Source organism: Microtus oregoni, unplaced genomic scaffold, assembly GCF_018167655.1.
Source record: "Microtus oregoni isolate MIOR12 unplaced genomic scaffold, Mior012 000024F_ref0000369, whole genome shotgun sequence".
NCBI lineage: Eukaryota > Metazoa > Chordata > Mammalia > Rodentia > Cricetidae > Microtus > Microtus oregoni.
The window spans coordinates 18,873,758-18,894,718 of NW_024543083.1; the positions used below are offsets into that span (position 1 = coordinate 18,873,758).

A 20,961-nucleotide genomic window follows, 5' to 3' on the forward strand; every position below is an offset into this window, starting at 1 on the left:
CGTGCAGTGGGGCTCTGGGGCTCCAGAGAGTTTTTTCTTGCATTTTCCTCCCATACAGTAGCAGGCCCATGGGAGGCAGGGCACCCCCAAGGTTGTTGATATCTTTGTGATTTTGCTTAAATAAAGAGTTAAGAGCAAAGGAAGGGACTGGGCGTGGTAGGGCACATCTCTAATCTCAGCACTCTGGAGGCTGAGGCTGGAGGATGGCCATGAGTTCAAGGTTGCATAATGACATTCTGGCCAGCCTGGGCTACAGAATGAGGCCATATTTCAAGAAACAAGCAAACAAACAAACAAAAATAGAAACAAACTTGAAACACAAAGAGCAGGGGAAGGAAGGAAGCCCAAGGAAGACCGTGGGCACCCCGTCCGTGGACACCCCGTATTTAACGGACATGCAGATAAGGGGTTTGTGGGATTTCCTTTTGTTTCACTTGGGCTTGCCTAATGGCCTCATTCTTTTAAGGGCTTTGAGCTTTTGGGAGGAAGTTCCTAGTACTGTAAAGGGTTAGGGGTGCTTTTTGCAACGGTGGCATTCGGTGGTACACGCAATGCCCCGCTCCCTGGACTGTGTGGAGGCATCCCCAGACCTCAGTGTCTCCAGCTACACCATGGCAATCACACATGTTTTTGTTGGTGACAGTCCCATGACAATCCGTGTCTAAATTTCCTCCTGTCCAGACCAGGTGCTGGGGGAGCGTGGTTCCTCTCCTTTCTCCCGTGTGTCCTCAGAATGTTGGATCCTGCCCCTTGAATGCAGGGCAGGGCTTGTGCCCCTCTGTGCTTTTCGGATTCCTTTAAACAGAATTCTGTTTTCTGGCCCCGACGTTTGCACAGCTGGATTACAGAGACCCATCTGCCCCGGGCAGAGCCAAGTGACCGTCCTCCATGGAAGCCCCAGAGGTTTTATTTAGATAGCTGTGCGTTTCTGCCACAGGACAGGCACAGTTGCTGGGGAAGAAGCAGGAGGAATATCCAGTATTGTTAGGGGCTAAGGTCCGGGCAAGGACCCAGATGCCTCTGCGCTGGCTTCCTTCATTCCAGCCGCCAGCCGTGGTGGGGCCTCTCCCAGAAACCTCACAGGAAGTGGTTCTCAGAAATGCTCTTTGGATGCCAGGACCCTCTGCTCAGATTCTTGTCCCTGCTGTGTGGGGGGAGCACTCAAGACATCCGACTTTTTTTTTTTTTTTTTTTTTTTAAATTTTTGCCAGCATCCCTGTGGCATGTTTCCGTTTTCAAAGTGAATTAAACGGGGCATCTTAGATCTTCCTTCCTGTGACCATGAGGTCCCGTGTGATCTGTGAGGAAGTGGAAGGACACTTTTTTATGGGCTGGGGACACCTGAGGACTAGGAAGAATGTGATAGATGACAGAGCAACAAGCACTGGAGTCTGGGGGCAGAAGGGGGAAAACTAAGGTTTTCTTTAGGGAATTCAGAATTATGCAACAGTCGTGCATTTGGCTGCACTGTCTGCCTGAGGCACCCATCCCTAGCAGGATGTGATGGATAGGAGGGGCCTGGAGGCAGCAGCCCTCTGTGTGTGTGTGTGTGTATGTGAGCGTATGTGTATTTGTGTGCGTATGTGTATATGTGTGTTTTTTCATGTGTATGTGTATGTATATGCGTGTGTGCCTGCATGTGTGTGTGTGTGTGTGTGTGTGTGTGTGCATCGGTGGATCTGTGTGGGGAAGGGAGGAGACTGACTTTTCTAATCCCCAGCTGTAAGCATTGCTGGCAGAACACTGAGGCCTTAAGGAGAGTTCTGGGAATTTGAGAAAAAAAATATCTTCTGCCTTTTCTTAGTTATTGGAGTGAAATGCACACAATAAAGCCTTTACTGTTTGAGTAATTTTTAAGTGTCCAGCTCACTGGTTTCCCGGCCCTCTCCAGCACCTGTCCCCGGAGCTCTGCATATCGAGGACATGGGGACTTCAGTGACCAGGTCTGGGTCTGCCCTTAGTCAACTAGTTACGGTGATTAAGGCAGAGGAAGCTTGGGGACTGGGGATGTGTGTTTGTGGAAGCTACAGGTGGCGGGCAGCATGCTAGCCACCGGTGCAGCTGCGCCCAGGGTGAAGGGACTTTGCTCAGGTGTCAGTCACTAAAAGCTGTGACTAATTCTCAACTGCAATCGGAGGAACTCCAAGAGCTAGAACAATCTGCAAATTATTACCTGAGACCCCAGGCTATCCAACACGGTACGGACAAAAAGACTGTTTTTTCTTTTTAATATTCAAAGTTTATTTTATGATCTCAACTTAATTTCTAAAGACCCACCCATCTCATCTTGGTTTGCGGGATGCATTCGTTTGATTCAGATTTGCTAACCACTGTTCGCTGAGATCTTCAAGATGTTAGTATGTTCTGTATAAATGCTTTGCATCCGACATTGTGTTCTTGTTTTTGACCTTGACTTGTTATCTATTGATCTGCTAAAATGGACCTCAGTAGAGCCTGGGATTGAAGAGTTTAAGAATGTAAATGAGGGGCGAAACCAGTTGTATTTTTTCAGTCACTAGGGGCATAGCTCTGTTCCCTAGTAAGCTCCGATGTGGGAGACAGCGTTTGACTGAAAAGCTGTTCTAGTCCATATTTACTTTCATAATAAATTATGAATGATTTAGCTCTGGTAAATATTTTTCTTAACTTCTCTTGGAAATGGCAGGCTTTCCGATGCCACACATGGTTCTATAGTTACATAGCATCATTTTGCTGACGAATCCTCCTGTTTGTCCTCGTAGGGGCTGCTGAGAGTCAGTATGGGTTTCTTATGTCTCGGGAGGATTCCTCTGTCCTGGGGTCCCCAGGGACCTCTCCGTACCCCTGTTCAGCTGACTGAGGAAGCCCCATCAGTACCACATGACACCATCAACCCCAGCACCAATGTCTTAGCGGTGTACTGTGAAACCACAGCTCTGACCGAGGGCGGTTGCTTCTCTGCTGTGGTTTCTTCCCTCAGTTTTCTTGTCTGACCATAAATGTGCAATGGTTTAGGTAGGTCTTTCGAAAGTGCCATTTGTGGTCTACACAGTAGCAGTAGGGGTGCACCAACCACTACCATCCATATACTTAGGAAGGTTTTAGTCCTATGCTGCTCTCATTCGCGTGTGCCCGAGAGGCATGTCACCTAGAAACCTTCCAAAAGGGTCCCCACTGCTTGTCAAGTGCCGCCCCCGTGCGCCACCATCTTTGCAGGAGTTTGGGATTGGGCTGCACTCAGTACACACACTCTCTGTTTACATTTTGTCTGGGCTTTCAAGCACAGTTTTAAGAACACAAATCAGATGATGTTATCCTCAGCCAGTGATGTTTCCAAGGTGACGCCTCTGGCTTTGCGTTTTAGCATTGCGTTTTTAGCAGCTGTCACATATAAAGAGTGAAACTCTCCTGTTTCTTTGCAAAACTACTCTACAAGGGAGCCTGGACGGGAGCGCTGTTACATTGGAGTTGCCTCCTGGTTGTGGGGGCTTCATCTAACCACGCAGTTTTCTAGTGTGCCCCATCCCAGACAAGCAAGGTGAACAGATTTGATGGCTATAGACAAGGACATTTTGTAGGATCTCTGGGATTGGGAAGTGGCAGGTCTTGAACCAACAAGACTGTCTACTTGTACACGGTGAGATTTGAGCCCACAAAAAGGAGCAATCCTTTGCTGTCCTCAGTATTTCCTGTCCTGGATCGGGACACTCATGTCAGAACGGCAGTGAAACTACCCACGTGCCCAGCCCATCACTGCTAGGCCCTCCCCATCAGTCCTTTGTCGGTTCTGCCTCTCATGCCATGGCTTTCTTATCACCGTATTTAGTTTATATTACTTCCTCCTGTTGGCTTGCCAGCTTTGGCTTGGAGTTCTGCGGCCCTGATATCTCCATGATAATATACAGGTGCCCTGTGGTCACAGGCATTGTCGTCCACAAAGGCCGTTCACTTCTGCCTTCCTTTTCAAAGATCGTGTGTGGTTGGCCCCTGAGGTGTTAGTTTCACAGACATCCCTCTCCTCCCTCTTGACAGGAGGGGCAGGCCTCCTGTTCACAGGCTCACCCCCAGAGAGAGGGTGAGAGAGCTTGTATTGTGGATCAGGCAACAGTTTGTGACTCTCCTGCCTATCCTCATCTGTTGGAGTTCAGGTCGGCAGGATAGATGGTACGAAGTTTTAGAGTTAGACACTGGACCAGTATGACTCCACGCATAAAAGTATATATTTTTCCTCGCATAAATAAATATAACCACGAATTAAATAAGTCTTAATCATGAGGAGAGTGTAAGCTATGCTGTATGGCAAGCAGGATGAAAAATTATCCACGAATTTGATGACAGCGGAATCACTAATTGACAATAGAATTTCCACAGAAGGAAATTAAACCCTTTATCATCTGTTGCGAAATAAGATGCGCCACAGGCTTGTTGGTTTCTCCCTCTCTTCCCCTCGCTCCTCTACACCCCAGAGTAGAAGATGGCGTGATATCGGCAGTGATTTAAAATGTTTGTTTGTCCAGTGAAAGACAGTGCGGTCCTCCAGCCACTGGCTTCATGAAACCTTCTTTTTGAGGGTTTCAGATTCCTGAAATATCTTCCTTAGTCAGGCTTTTTCTCTTTCCCCTTTCCAGTTTGCTACAAACCCAAGGCTCCTTAAAGGCTCAGCCAATGGAATGCGGAAGGATAAATAAACCATTGCCTCTGCTCACTCCCGCTGTGTGTGAAGCAAGCCCTTTGGCTCCGCTGCTGTCACCTGTGGGACCCTCAGGTGTCAAAGATGGCCCTGCTGATGGGAAATCTTGACTCTGTATGGAGCTATAGAGCATCACGTCAAACCAGGCCTTGGGCTTGGAATGAATGGTTCCTGTAATTAGCACACACTCTGGGTCATGGAGGGAAAGACACCAGGAATTCCCCAAGAGCCCCCAGATTCCCCAGATTCCACATGGGATCCACTTAGGGACTTCTCTGAAGGTATTATGTGGAAACGGTGGTGGGATTTGACCTGGGGTCAGATGTAAGAGAACTGTCTGAATTCAGGGGGCGAGGCTGGGCAGGATGCTAGAGGTCTTGGGGTGGGGGAGTTAAGAAGAGAGAGATGGGGGAACAGAGAGGAGTGTGGAGAAGAAGGAGGAAAGAAGAATGGGAACAAGCTTGGGTGTACAGATTGCCACCTCACGGAGGGAGGAGAGAGACATCCGCTATCTCTTCATGCCTGGCTATGTAAAACTGTTGTAATAGGAGCTGCGAGCTGCTTCCCGCCACCCGGCTAGCTTTATCTGAAATAATTACATGGAAACTGTATTCTTTTAAACACTGCTTGGCCCATTAGCTCTAGCCTCTTATTGGCTAGCTCTTACATATTGATCTAACCCATTTCTAATAATCTGTGTAGCCCACGAGGTGGCTTACCAGGAAAGATCTTAACCTGCGTCTGTCTGGAGTGGGAGAATCATGGCGACTCCTGACTCAGCTTCTTTCTCCCAGCATTCAGTTCTGTTTACTCCGCCTATCTAAATTCTACCCTATCAGAGGCCAAACAGTTTCTTTATTAGTTAACCAATGAAAGCAACAGATTAGAAAGAAATCACTCCCACATCGTAAAACCAGCTCTTTCTTAAAGGACAACTGGAATATCTGGTGGCCCAACTTGTGTTGCTGGTCTTTGAGATAATGGCTATGGGATTAGGTGAGGAAGAGAGAGAGAGAGTTTGACCTCGTGGGCCAGTGAGAATAGCGTGTGGGGGATGTGGAAGGTGGGCTTGTGTGAGCATGCTGAACGATGAGCTCTGTCTGAAGGTGGGGACTCGCCACGCCCACTTCCCTGTCCCTGGCCAGTGATTCAACCGTCACGGGATGGGTCACTCTAGGTCATGTCCACCCCGGGTCCCAGCAGACATTCGGAGCCCACCAGCTCATCATACGTGTAGCCATGTGATGGCCAGCGTCACATGACAACTGGTTATAGTCACATCTGTCTGCAGCTGAAGATGATGGAGCTCTTGGCCATCATTACTTGTTCCCTCTGGGGCGTCCTCTTCCCCAGGAAGAACATTGGATGTCCGCCCCCATCCAGTGGGCGCGAGAGAGGAAAAGCAGGGAAAATGAGTCAACGCAGTTGCACGATGAGGAAAATGGGACGAGAAGTGCAGTCACATGCTGGTCGTCCTCGAAGCCAAGCCTACACCCTCGTTTCCACAGTGCGGTGGCGGTGGGAGTCCACATGGGTTCTGCAACTCGGTTCCAAATGAGAACCAGATGGAGCAGGGATCACGCAGGCAAAGCCTTAGTCATATTATTGGGGGTGGGGGTGGGGCGGGAGAAGGCGCTGAGCATTAGGAACTCAGTTGGTTTGCTAATTTTTAATTTTATTTTTGCCAAGAACGTATCAACACTTATAGTTGTTGGTCAAACTGGAGCGGGGTTGTTTGTAAGTTTTCAGGGCAGTCACAGCTGCTCTGTGCCGGCCTTCCCTTATCAAAGGAGACAGAAGTGGTGTTTTACTGAACTTTAACGTTTTGCTGAGTTTAGTAAAATGTTATTTTACTAAATTATCCTTTAATTGAATGAAGAAATAAAGAATGTTTTTTCATATCTCTGGAGTGTGGTTTCTGTCTTAAATAAGCAAAACTAAATGACAGAACACTGCAATAAGGGGAAGCAGAGGTGGACACAAGCCCATTGGACTGCAGGGGACAACCTTTTACCTTTCAATCTACCAGGCGTATTTTTGGAAGTTCAAAAATGCTGTGCAAATGTCAGCTCTTTCATTGGTTTGTGCTTTGGAGTGGTGGGAGAGAGCTTTGAGCTTCCCATAGGCTAAGCACAGACTGTGCCCATGACTTATACTCCTGACCCTCTTTTGGCTTTTTATTTTGGGACAGAGTCTCCCTAAATTGTCCAGGTTGACTTTGAGTTTCACTGTGTAGCCCAGGCACACTCTGAACTTGGGATCCTTCTTCCCTGGCCTCCTGATTAGATGGGATCAGAAGCTTGTGCCATCAAACCCGGCTTAAATCTAAGTGATTACTATTGATGCTGTGATAGCTGACTTATATTGTGATATCTATTTAGATATTCATTTTCTAATCCTGTGCACAGTTCAGGATAAAGTCCATGGACATTTCCAGTTTGTGTAAGATTGTACCCCTGACCCTCCCACCCGCAGCACACGAAGGCCCTGCTTTCTGCTAGATTCCCTTCATTTGTGCATGCTGTTCGTTCTGCTCCAGTAGTTCTGAAATACATTCCCCCTTCATATATTTCTTAGATCCCTGAAGAAGTGCCGTGACAGGAAGTGCAGTAGGCTAGCTCCCCCCCCCCCATGAATACTTTGACATTTCACACAGGACAGGGAATGTGGGAAGGAATCTGAAAGATAAGCTGTTTGGGCTTGGCAGAGCTCCACATGGCCCTATTTGGTGGGATGCGGAACACATAAAAATTGTTCAAGCGGGGATGTTGAATGTCCACTGCCATCAGAAGCAAAGGACCAGCTCAATCTGTGTGTTCCTTCCAAGCCTTGTGCTGATGGCACGCGGGTCACAGCCGATCCGTGGGGCAGACCACCCATCCCTCTGCACAGTAGTGTGGCAGCTGGCAAGTGCGCTGATACAGCAAGCATGTTGCCACTTGTCTGCATGTGGAGTGTCTGTGATGTTAAGAAGGGCTTCTTGGTGTCTTCAGCTCAGGGACAACCTAGAAGAGCCTTCATTTCCCTGAAGTTTTTTGACCTCCATCTCTGGCATCTTCTTCTTTGACAGGGACAGTGTGGGCTGTGAACTCACTGTGTGTTTCAACCTAGCGTATTTGACACCATTAAGGGTGCTGGGTCTACTTTCAGGAAACCTTAATGGGAGGGCGAGAGAAAGTTTTACTAATGCAAATGTTTTTCACCTGTCCTGAGAGGTTTGCAGGGCTACTCAAGGAATATGAAAGGTATTTATCTGGGGATTACATCTTAGAGCCTTCTGCATTCCTTGAATATTGTGCCTTCTGCTTCTGTTTAACGCTGTCTCTGAGATTGAAGTTTGTGTACGCTCACATCTGAAGGGTGACAATGGGGACTGGCTACACTTTTTGTTACTGTGACCAAATACCCAACAGGAAGCAATTTACAGAGAGCAAGGGCTGGTTTTGGCTCACAGTTCCAAGAGACAGTCCATTCTGGAGACAGCAGGGCAGCAGATGGCTCCACAGCAACAGGAACATAGATGTGGGACTCTTCACATTCTGGTGGAACGAGAAATAGACAGAAAGAGGTAGAGCGGAGCTGTGATGCTCCAGGTCCACTCCTAGCCATCCACTCCTCTCATGAAGGACCTGCCTCCTAAGGACTCCATGCCCTACCCAAACAGTGCCACCAGCCGGGGACCAAGTATTCAAATACCAGGGCACTGGAAACAGGTTTTGCTCTCCAGCTTCTCCGTGGACAGCTTCTCATGCTCTTGTTCTGGGCTGCAGAATGTGTCTGGCAGGAGGTGACAGACAGGACTTTCAGGAGGGATGCGGTTTTTGTTCAGTTCCCAGACCCAACACATGTATCCTTATTCGCATAGAAAATCTTTGTCTTTTTTTTTTTTTAGACACCAGGAAATCTTATTACCAAATTCTGGTCCCCAGAAATCACCTCAGAAGAATTGACTGTTCTAATAACATCTAAATTACAATATACTTTTCAGAAAGAACGAATGAGGAGGAAGAGAAGGAAGTTTGGAGGTGAGAAGTTGAGGTTGAGGCACGGTCTCTCTCAGTAAAATGTGACTGTTTTTAGTTGAGTCCCCTCTGTGAGACTTGTCCCTGGGTACCTGGGTTATCTTGTTTGTGGATGGCCAACTTCTGTGAGAGAGGCCAAGTCTCACATGGCCTATCCTTTGAGATTATCACCACATTCCAGGGCCTCAAGTGGGCAGCATTCCTGACCAACTTCCTCCTGCTGGCCTCCCATGGGAAGACAGAGCAGGATTAAGTCTAATTGACCCTAGGAGGGGAAGAGACTGTGCAATTCACAGAATGTTCTAGTTCCTCCTGTTCTAGAATCTGAAACAGATGGGCTTGGGAGCTGGTGCATGTGGCCCAATGTGCTCCAGGCACAGAGAAGAATGAGCAGGGCCTCAGAAGGTCCCTCAGATCCAGAGCCAAGGGGGCACTGCTGGGCTCACAAACCACACGCGTCTTTTCATTGTGCTGAGGGGGCCTCAGGAAGTCATGAAGTTTGTGACACCACCCTTAACCATGAGACGGTCCTGATAACCTGTAATCTATGTAAACCATAGAGTCATGGGCCTTTGCAAGCCTGCCGTGTTGCCGTGCATGGATAAGACTGTGCGAACAAGGCTTTTGTTTCAATTAGGTATTTCAGAAGTAAACGCCAACACTGACTGAAAGGGAACCTCAGGGTATGATGTGTATTGGTTTTAACTCTATGCCCTGGAATTGCAGCAGAATAGCCCCCTGTGTCTGGTGAAAGTCAGCTAGGGCTACTTCATAAAAACGGAAATCATTAAGGACCAGAATAGTGACATTTCAGACTAAAAATCCTGTTTAACAAAGCAAACAAGCATCACATGACGGGTGGCTGTTTTGTCTAAAACCTGATGGTTGTTTTTAATCAAGTCAATTACATAAGATGCAAGGCCACCCAGAATACAGCACGGCATGGTCTCAAACTTGTCTCTTTGTGGGTTTGGTGGTGTTTACCTGCAATCCCAGCACCAGGAAGGTTGAAGCAGAGTATTTAGAGCTCCAGGCTGGCCTGATTATAAAGACTATGTCTCAATCTTAACTTCTCACCTCCAAGCCTCCTCCTTCTCTTCCTTTTCCTTATTACTCTTTTTTTTTCCCCTGAAAAACATAGTGTAATTTAGATGCTATTAGAATGGTCAGTTATCCTGAATTGCTTTTTAGGGACCAGAATTTGGTAATAAGATTTCCTGTGTGTCTAAAAAATACAAAATTTTCCTATGTGAATAGAGATACATGTGTTGGATCTGGGATCAGACGTTTTCCTGTAATGCAGAGTCTAGGCTGCGAGGAAAGGGCGCTCTACTTCTTTGGTTTAGTTTTCAGATTCTGTCACCATCTCCGCCCAGGGTGAGGGTTGGGGTGTCCTCTGTGCTTATAGAATCCACTGCTAGCTATAAGAACAACTCTGGGAGATTTGATTCGATGAACTCCTTCAGAGTGAAGGGAGCTGAGCTTCCTAGATGGCAGCAGCGTTTCAGACAGAAAAACCCCAGCCTCATCACATCGCCGTCTTTGGCTTGTCTTCCAATGTGGTGTTTCATAGGCACTACCATTGTCTTTTCTGTAGAAATTCTGGTAACCTCAAGCTGTTGTTGACCCTCTGTTAAGTGTGGGTGACTGGGATCCAAGTCTCCCATGGACCTTGCAGTCTCCTGCCTGATTAATTTCTCTGGGTGAAATCAATGGGGACAGGATGAGACTAAGCAGAATCCAATGAGTAGGGCGAACTGCCCTTGCTTCACGGCACAAGGTGTGAGGAACGGCAGATGCCAGGGAGGAGGATGGCCTGCCACCGTTGGGACTTGGAGTTGCCTGCCTCCTGGTGTCCATGATGCTGGAGCTGAGACAGACTCAACAATGGCTGACATGCCACCGGTTTATTAATTAGTGACATCCTTTATTACTGCAGGCTTTATTACCCAAGCAGGTTTTGGATAAAACAGTTCTACACTAAGTTCAGGGTGTAGCTAAAGGCTCAGGGTGTCCCAGAGTAAATCAGCATGTCACGGGACTCAGGTGGTCAGAGGCAAAGACAGTTAAGGCAGCCTGTCTATGGAGTCCCACGGTGTTTTCTCTGTGTGCTCTGGATGGTCCTTCTTCAGTTCAGGCTAAAGACTTAGCCCTGGTGGCAATGGAAATCCATATTCAGAAGCAGACAGAGCACAGGGAGCGATCTGAAATGTCAGGAGGGCCATGAGAGTACACGCTGAAATAGCCGGGCTGTGAGTCAGCTTGAGGAACAGATCTTGACCGCTGGGCTTTACTTGGATTGCTGTCAAGTGTCCCCATGTCCAAAATATAAAATTAAGAACAGCTCACTGTCTTGGAGGCACTTGTTCAGCTTTAACTCATAAAATAAGTGTCTCCAGATGGGGTTGTTTTGGGTAGAGGATCTCCATGGTGATGCAGCCTCAAGGATGCTGTTAAAAATATAGGCTTCTCGTGAGCCAGGAACTATTAATAGCATACTTTTATTTTGAAGGATCTGTTGCCACCTGAAGCAGACTATGGGTCTAAATTTTATTTTTGAACTGACACAGTGTCTTTAATAAAGCTTGCTGAATGGTTCACTCTGATCCTCTCCACCCCCCTTTAGCCCCATGCTGCTGTCTATAATGGTTTAAAACTTGGATTCTGCCAGGGGCGTTGTAAAGTGTGGTGTGTACGTCTTTTCTTCTGTTGGCCAATTAATGTCCTGGATGCTAGGCTGGGTTCTGATTTCAATATCATCTTAGCATGCTACATTAAAGCGCTTCCTTTCGTCTCCGTACCTGTGGGATTGAGGTGCTTTTGAGATGTGGTGATTACTGACTTCTCACTGGGCATCTGAACGCGTTCCTCTCTCCAACTCTTGTTGATGTGTATTAGCAGACAACAACAAAATGTGTTTTGCAATAGAGTGTTCTTTAATGTCCAGGCTTTCATTGAATTTGAACACCTGGGCTTGAAGACCAGCTCAGTCACTCACTATTCTTTCACTAGTCTCTTGCACACCTCTAAGTCCCTGCAAACACAAGGGCCAGCAAACCCATTTTATGGAGCCCTTGCTCTTAGGTGTGAAACTCCTAATTTCTGTGCCTTGCAACACTGTTCACATAATCCCCAGGTGAGCCCATTTCTAACAGACAAAGGACAACCAGTCTAGTGACGTGCGTCATTGAGTCTAAGGCCGCTAAGGGTTTCTCTAAGGAGTGTGATTCATCATTAATCACCTCCAGGCTCTAGAGCTGCTGGGTCTCACGAAGGGTGATTGCTGGGACTTGCCTCACAACTGGATGAAGATGCTGATGTCTGCCATAATTCAGATCTTTGTAAAAATGACATTTCTTTATTTACTGTGGGTGGAGTTGTGTGCGTGTGCCGTGGCACTCATGTGGCAATCAGAGGACAGTTTGCCGAAGTGGGTGCTGTCCTTCCACTGTGTGGGTCCTGGGGGCTTGGACCCCAGCAGTTGGGCTTGGTGACGAGTGCCTTTGTCCTCTGACTCACCGTACTTTGACCTCCTGTTTAAACTTGCTGTCTTTCTTTCTTTCAGGGTGACTACGGCTGTGGCGGCTCTGGCTGTGGGAAATGTGATTGTCATGGCGTCAAGGGACAAAAGGTGAGTGGACGCACGTCATGATCTTTTTCTGAATGCCGCCCCTTCCCCCAAATCCTGAGATTAACACTATGATTGGCAGCCCAGGGCCAACCCACTTCCTGCTTTCTCAGTCTCTCTGAGCAGCACAAGGGAAGCAGAGTGTTTAACAATGTTCTGAGCAATGTTGTCACCATTAGCAGGTGTTCTCCGGGCATCATCGTTATTGGTGGCACTGAGCGTGGAGAGTCTGGATAGCTTCCCCGTGCTGGCTGTAGAGGAGCAAGGGTGCCAGCACGGTGTTCTTGTACTCAATGGTCCTTTTTGAAATTGATGGATAAGGGCTAAATTTAGCCTTTTTTTTTTCTAGTGTCTGTGGTCATGGGTCCTAAATGACATACAAATGCCTTCAGTTCCCAAGGGCATCCCTTTGATAGTCTAAAGTGTACACACATTAAATTCATTTTGATTTGTTGTTCTTAAAAATAGGATGGGAGCAACATAGAACACGCACACACATGAGAGAGAGAGAGAGACAGACAGACAGACAGAGACAGAGACAGAGAGAGAGACAGAGAGAGAGACAGAGAGACAGACAGAGACAGAGAGAGAGACAGACAGAGAGAGAGACAGGCAGACAGAGACAGAGAGAGAGAGACAGATAGAGAGAGAGACAGAGACAGAGAGAGAGAGACAGAGAGACAGACAGAGACAGAGAGAGAGTGAGAGAGCAATAGCCACCTAAGTGGGGGAGAATGTCCAAGCCTGAGGAAGGTTGCGATCGGTTTCTGAGATGGATGTGCTTTCTGGGGTCCCCCGGGAACACTCAGATATTCCCTTCTGTGGAAACTGGACTATCTGGGGCCAATGGCTACATTGCTTTGTGCCGTGTCAGGCGCTCCCTGGGATTAGCAGACTTTGTCTCCCATTCCTGAGGTAGATCTGAACACTGTCGTCATGCAGCCAGTACAATGCCAGACAACCTGCCGTTTGGCTCTCACTGACTTTCAGAGTCAGCCTGAATGGTTTATTTCCCCAGGTGCCTGGAAGATCTCTCTTTACTCAAGTTAGGTAACTGATTTGGCCTGCGTACAGTCCCTTTGTGTCCTCAGGGCTGGCCTTGTTGGGAATGCTGTCTTAAACTGATAGGGCCTGGATATCCTTGCTTGATAAGGTATCCCTCTCCTAGCCCTTGGAGTGGTAGAGGTACCCCAGCGGCTGGCATCTGCTTCATGTCAGCACGTTAAGCCTGTACGCATTGCTGGAAGAGGGCTTGCTTAAGAAGCCTTTCTAGTCCCTTGACCAATGCAGTCCTCATTTATATAGAGCTACCGCTGTTTCTCACCCTGCAATGTCCAGAGAAGGAACCTGTATTAAACTAGAGGGTAAGAGGCTGCCCCTCTACAAAGAGTCCCAAGCAAGAGGCCAGATTCCAGAAGCAGTGGAGAAAATACATCGCTGTCCTGACAAGGGAGTACCCTGTGGTCAGGAGCTAGAAGGGACAGCTTCCCTGGTGAAGTAGGATTAGGGCCACACTGTGTTCCCTGCACCTGGCCTGTTTGCATATCAATTAGACTCCAGTGTCACATGCAGGTGGAAAGACTTGTCTATTTATTTTCATTAATCACCGCAAACTGCCTATGCCCAGTAGGTAAACACTATCATAGAAACGCCTTGTCTTTCTGCCTAGGGATCCATGCAAGGGGACTTCATGCAATCCTGGGTGCACAGATAGTCTTAACTAAGTTATTCTGGTATCCCATATCTTCATAGAAGACTTTAACCCAGCGGTTACCCAGACCCTTGCCAAAGATGTGGGAGGAAACACATTACCCTGTCGCTACTCATTACACTGCCTCTGATTCATGGCCCCTCTCCACATGCTTAGTCTGTGTGCTGCGGAGCTGGCGTCGTCATGGAGAATGCTCCCTCTCTCTGCTGTCTCTCTGTCCAACGTACATGTGGTATCAGAACTGAACGGGCCGGCCTGGAAGCAATTTTTCTACTTCTACCTTGGAAATCTGGGAAGCATTTGGTGTAGTGTTTGAGGCAAGTTTGCACAAGACAGGTTTTTCCCTAGTGGGCAGATGCCCTGTGGCTTGACTAGCCGCTGAGCCCCCATGGGTGTCTGATACAGTCGCTCAGGTCCTGTTTGACTTACCAGACATCGTCCCACAGACAACAGCTGCTGCTCACAGACAGTAGGGGTTAGGCTTAGGTGTGTCCGAGTGGAAAAGAGAAGGAGAGGCCGGGTTTCCATACCCACATGGCTCATGCATGGTGCTGAGCACTTTTTCACGGGTTACCACGACACAGCTACTGTGGATTCTCAACTTGGTCACTACATTTTGAGTGTGACAATTTGTGTGTGTAGGTCCGTGTGTGTTTAGGGATGTCTTACAGCTTCCTTGGTCTTTATACACTTAGTGGGGGGGGCACACTGCTCCATTTGTGACAAAGAGAGATGCCCCTGGATATAGCTAAGTATGTCTTGGGGAAGGGGGTCAAGACCTACTGGGTTAACCCAGTCTTGACAGCTGCTAGTCGGAGCCCTGGGTGGTTTCGTTCGCAATGTCAGGGTAAGACGATGAGTCCACTTAGTTGAGCCTCTTCAAGAGCTATGCTGCCCTCTGAGCTGATAATGGAGGGAAGAGTGTCTGGAGGGTAACTAAGAAGTCAGCTTGTCCCCCTAGGCTGTGGGCAGCCCTTCCAGGTCCTGGTCAGCAAACAGACCACAGGGGGGTCATGCTCTGACAGGGAGCTGGCCAGGTAGGCCCTGTGTCTGTGGTCCAGTTTCTCCCCTGAGAGCCAGGTTGTGGGGATCCTGCCCAGAGCGATAGCATTCAGCTGATCTTGGAAAAGCTCGTTCCTTACACCAAGGCAATCAGTTTAGGGTATACCTAGAGGTACAGAACTGCACCCCTCTCTCAGTGAGAACTCCCATAAAAAACACTGGCACACAGGTGATCTGGAAGGGAATTCACGGCTCTGGTTAAAAACCAGCGAGTGACCCCCTCATTACCCATTGGGTATGCCGCCTCCTATGCTTCCCCTGGTAGCAAATGTGGCCTTATCATATATGCAGGCAGGACCCAAGTGTAAGCATGGCCACAACTTTCTTCCAACTCCCGGGGAAGATACGCTGTCCCTATACATTCTGCAGGCTCCTTAGAGCTCAGGTGGGCTTGCCTCTGTCTGTCTAGGGGAGTGTGATGCTGGCCAGTTTGTGTTTGGTTGTGCTCTTCTGGTTGCTCAGAGAATAGTGTGTAAGCCATGCAACGTAGGAGTGAAGACCTCTCCACAAGGAGCGCTCACTCTAGTCACAGCCGACCCTAAGAAGAGAGGTGGAATTTTCCATCCTCTCAAATCTAAGAGCTGTTTTGCACTGCCTGTCTCCCATCCCTTCAGGGCCAGAGGTTGCCATGCCTCCTGTCTCAGAACCGGAAATTCTCTGACTCCAAGAGCGTCGTGGCTTGCATTCTAGTCATTTTTGAGCTATGGTGTGATGATCAGAAAAATCCCTCAGGCCATAACATCACTGTTAAGATACTGGACTCTTCCTTTGCTACATCACAAACACAGGCTGCGCTCTGAGTCATTGTTAGGTCGGAGGTGACATTCTCTTCCGAGGCAAGCACTGCACTTTATCAGTATTTTTGGAGAATTCAGTAATCTTCCATTTATAAATGTATTCATTTCTGTTGATTTTTTTAAAAAAAGAAAACATTTCAGCCACGATTTTATTGTGAAATATAAACGTACAAACATGTTTTTTTATATTCTGCTTTACATACGGGTTAGTGGCTCTCTTTTTATTCCTTGTTATTCTTTGTGGCTGTACATAACTGAATAAACTGAGACCCTTAAGGGTGACAAGACAAGATTACCTTTTTATGGCTCATAGAGATTTGTAAATTTATTTCCCATAAATTAAGCCACACCAAGCATAGTGCTTAAATGGTAGAGGAAGCCCATTGCTTCCCAGGCAATACATTCTTTTGTGTAGCTGGTGAAAGATTTTTGTGAAGATTCTTTGAGACTCTGAGCCAGTTAACTGATTTGAATAAGCAACAGGTTATTCATAAGAGTAAGTAAATTGACTAAATACTTTCTTTGAGAAGTTGCTTCATTGAGTAGAATCTAGTTCGCTTCAAAAAGAAAATTCATTTTTTATTTTCAATGTATGAGATATATAAAATCAAGCTACATGAAAGAAATGCTACTACCCACTGTAAAATATTAAAAGACTTTCTTACTAGGTCCAAGGCTAGTAAGTGCCCTGAGTATCTCTAAGATTGTCCCTAGTGTTTTTTGAGCCTGGCAGGACATCTTTTTGTTTACCAGTGTTCAGAACGGTCTGGAGGAAATGCATCCTGTGTAGTTTCGCCAGATGTGGTCTTTACACTGCCTGTAGGATGTTGGTCCATGCCCTTTGGTTTAGGAAGATTCCGAGGACAGTTTGGGAGATGAGCAAAACACACGTTTTTGGCGCAGGTGGCTCAGAACTCTGCTGTGGGTTCCTCTGTGTCACAAGGCATGGCTTTTTATTAGGTGGCTCAGACCAGCATGTACCCAGAGCTAGCACGAATCCCGCCCCAGAGGGGTGTGCCCATGTGGCATGGCGGCAGTGCCAGTATTTTTTTGGGGGCAGGGATAAGTGTGAGGAACATTCATTTGCTGGCTCAACTCATGGCAGGTTCACAGACTGCAGACCAGCCTCACACTCAGCTAAACTCCTGCATTTAGACAAAGATGGAGACCAAGCGACCAGCTCCCAGAACCCAGGCTGGGAGACATCAGACTGCTTGTCAATCCTGGAGGAAGTGTGAGCCTGGGCGTGCTTGGGAGGCCTTTCTGGAAGCATCGGTCATTCACTTCTAGTTTATCTGTGATTTTGGCAGCCATTTCCAGAATCCTTATTCTGTGACTTCCAGGAGAAGCTGGTTCCCGTATCCGGTGTCCCAGCTTCCCTGAACAACTCAGTGTTCTTCTGTTGCTAAGCACTCTTCCTGCCGAGCATCTCCATCCGAGTGCCGCCCAGGCTCCCCTGCTTGCCAGCACTCCTTAGTTAGGTATCATGACAGGGGTGCTGTGTGAAATGTCACTGCGTTTCTGAGAGTGTGGGGCTGCGGGCTCCACTGTGTCTGGCTCCAGGACTCTCAGCGATGCATGTTTGTCTATAGGCTCTGGGGATGTTCTCTTCCCGTTTGCTGGGTGATATGGGCCAGCATACACTCTTCCTTTTCCATGTGTGTTTGGTGTCTTGTCATGCCAAGATTTTTTCCAGATGTCCCGATTTCCTATTTCCTCACACTGCTCATGAATCATCCTCTGGCTCCCTGATCGTGAGAATCAGCATGGATTCCCACAGCCACCTACTTTTGTCTTTTTTTCGGGAGAGGGGGGTGACTTTTAAAAGGATTTTTATAAAAAGTGCCGGAATCCCAGGACACATAGTCACAACTCGCCACAGCTAAAAGGGATCCATGCCCGTGTGGGTGTGTCTCATCCTTCCCACTGTGTCCTGTTGTGTCTCCCTGGTATAGCAGTACCCTTTAAGGGACCTCGAGCTGGCTCTGCCACCGCTCACCTTCATCTGCCTAGGCCTCAACCTTAGCTTCTTGTGCACCCCCCCCCCCCCCCCCCCCCCCCCGGCTGTGTGCCTCCAAGGCCTTTACGCTCTGGGCTAACTCTCCACAGCTCTCCACTTGCAGCTGTTTGGAATGTACCCCCTCCAGCACAGCTTGGAACATAGTAAGTGCATTTGGTTCCCATGTTCCGAAACAGCAGCAGGGAATTTAATGCCTTGAAATTAGGTCCAGGGGTTGGCTCGAGATTCTGGCTAAGAAGCCCATGGCCCTGAACGTGATATATAGTCCTAGATCCGAAACGTTCAATTTCATGCCTGATGAGAAGTAGGCTTTCCTGGGAGATTGTCCATGGGATTCCATCCCAGAGCAAGTCCTCAGCAGTCTCGTATCCCGTGGCTTCAGCATCCTGGCGTTTCACAGGAGGCCACACTGTGCGTGGGACAGGCGTTTCACAGGAGGCCACACTGTGCGTGGGGCAGGCGTTTCACAGGAGGCCACACTGTGCGTGGGGCAGGCGTTTCACAGGAGGCCACACTGTGCGTGGGGCAGGCGTTTTGCGGTTCTTGTCTTAGCCATACATGGCCAAGTTACAATGTTTTCTTTTTGTATATGTGAGCCCAACACAACACTGGCTGACGGGAAAGGAGTCTTTGAAAGGGACAAAATGAGGTTTTTATGTTTTGATTAAAGATCAAAGACCCTCCATAAGTCCCAACAAATGAAAATGCCCCTGGCTTTCCCTCTTGTGTGTTGGTTGCTGTCACGGGTATGTAGCCTGCTTCCAGGCAGCCGTCAGGCTGATGACGGAACGTGGATGTTGGAAGCGACACCCTTGGAATGACATTAACAGAGCCTTGGGTCCTTGTGAAGTGGTTGGGGGCACAGTGGGCAGTTAAACAAAGGGAGAATTAGTCAGAGCTAATGAGCATGCCAGATGACTTTGGGGAAGTGGTCCCTCTTGTTCTGTTTCCCGTTTGGCAAACCCATTATGATGTCAAAGGTATACCTCAACTCCATGTCTGCCTGTGGCTTAGCGTACCTCCTGGTAACTATGTGATTTTGTAATAATATCATGCTTATCTGACTCCACATTTAATCGACTCAGTTTCTTCCCAAGAGGTTCTGGTGGTGTTTGGGGGCCCATGTCCAAGACATTGCACGGAGGCTGTCCCTGGCAGCAAGTTCCTCAGTAGGGTCATTCCCCCATTAGTCCTGCTTGTAGACTCATCTGCTAGCAGAGGAAGGGTACTTTCAGGAGTGGGTGCTAACTGGGACTTTATTGTGTATTTCCTGGGACCCCGAAGGCTCGTCCAGTGTCCTGCTGAAGCATGTCACACCTAGAGGTCAGCTCGTAGTTCTGGGTGAGAGGTTCAGAGGTGGCGTGAATTCCAGGGTCTAAATTACCGGGTTCCAGGATTGATTTGAACATGGCTTCCTCTGGAAGATTAACCCTCTGATCCAGAAAGTTTCTGAGCAATCCAGCCCTCTCTCCCTCTCCCCTCTGCGGGCTCTCTGTGCTCCCGGGGGCACTGGTTACTAAGACAGGCAGCCCTTATACGAGAGCCATAGTGGAAGGAAGAAGCAGCGATCTGGTAACGATACAGAGATGCTCCAAGCTGGGCACGATGCTCCGGCTCAGAGCAGAACAGTTGGAGAGCTAACAGTGCAAAGTTGGTATGGAGGCAATTCAGCCATGTGCTAGCACATGCCTGAAGCACAGCAGCCTGCTCAGGCGCGACACCCGAGTGGCCTCACTCTGCTTCCCCACTGCACACCAAGTTTACCCTCCTTGTGAAAGGATACATCTTCAATATGGGAGCTTGTTTTAAAGCAGGACTGCCTGATCTAATCAGACCTACATTTTATGGGTGAAAGGAAGGGCCCTGAAGACTCTTCTCCCTAGACTGTGTTCTTATTCAGAATGTTGGGATATTTTCTCCAGAACCATTCCTGCTGGTTTGAGGCATTTTATAAATAATGATTCATCCCCATGGGTGATGCGGGTAGTGCTCTCCACTGTGTCTCCTGCTGATAAGGAGTAGAAGCCCCAGGGGAGTGGTGTCTTGCTCAGAGGTCTTTGTTGCAGAGAGAGGTCCACACTGCCCATTCCTGGACCACACACAGCCCTGGGAACAGACTGGTGCAGACAGCATCCCATAGCCTAGTTCAGGAGGTCGCCCTCCTCCTGGGCTCATCATCCTGCTTAGACTGGGGACAGTCACTCCTTCTTCTTCCAAAGACAATGTGGGTAGTTAATTGAGCATCTTGTTTGCCAGGGTAGAAGCAATATACAGTTGAGGGGACTTCCAGCCGAGCTAATCATAACATTCTCGCGTCTGATGGCGGTTAAAGTGATGTTTTTCTTTCTCATGGGTTTTTCAGTTGCTTGTCTCTATTGAGGAGCAACATAGTCTGGGGCCCTGGTGATTCCAAGGCCTGATGATATCAGCTGAGGCCTGAGCTGATGCTAATGCGAGGGGAATTTTACAAGTTTGCTTTCTCGGGCCCTAGACCATCTCGTTACCTATCTTTATAAAATTCTCTCCTTTCCCTCCCTGAGTTACTGGTCCTTTCCCAGTCTTCTCTTCCTCCTTTGCACGCTCATAGCATAGGCTCACCTGATCTAGTTCCCTTATCCCAGAATTCTTTCTTGCTCCTGACCTGTGGCTGAGGGCCGAAGAATAGGGGTGGTCTATTTGCGGGTGAACACCAACTGGGTGGGGAGCCCCAGAGCTGTGGCCAGAAGTGCAAGTGAGTTCTGTGGGGTGAATATCAGGAAAGGGGATCAGGGACCCTGACATCGTATGTAGTACAGGATCATTTTCTTTGTCCTGGTCTGTCAGGATGTTGTAACAAAAGACCCCAGGCTAAATGACTTGTAAACATAGTTCTGCAGGCAGGAAGTCTGAGGTCAGGATTCCTTGTCTGATGACAGCCTGCTTCCTCACAGGCAGGTGTTCCCATTGTGTCCTCAGGGTGGGCGAGGCCAGGAGCTCCCTGGGTCCCCAGAGTTTCGGTTCTCCATTAACCTCACTACCTTCCAAAGGCTGTCCCCATGTCCACACCACACCT

General features: G+C 48.3%; 1 protein-coding gene across 1 annotated transcript in view; it reads left to right on the forward strand.

Annotated features, from left to right (window-relative positions):
* Col4a1 (collagen type IV alpha 1 chain) overlaps positions 1 to 20,961 on the forward strand; it is a 114,755-nt gene that overhangs the window by 32,627 nt on the left and 61,167 nt on the right. The window contains exon 2 of the mRNA XM_041673761.1: positions 12,257 to 12,322. Coding sequence (XP_041529695.1) covers positions 12,257 to 12,322 — 66 coding nt within the window. The remainder of the gene's footprint in view (positions 1 to 12,256; positions 12,323 to 20,961) is intronic.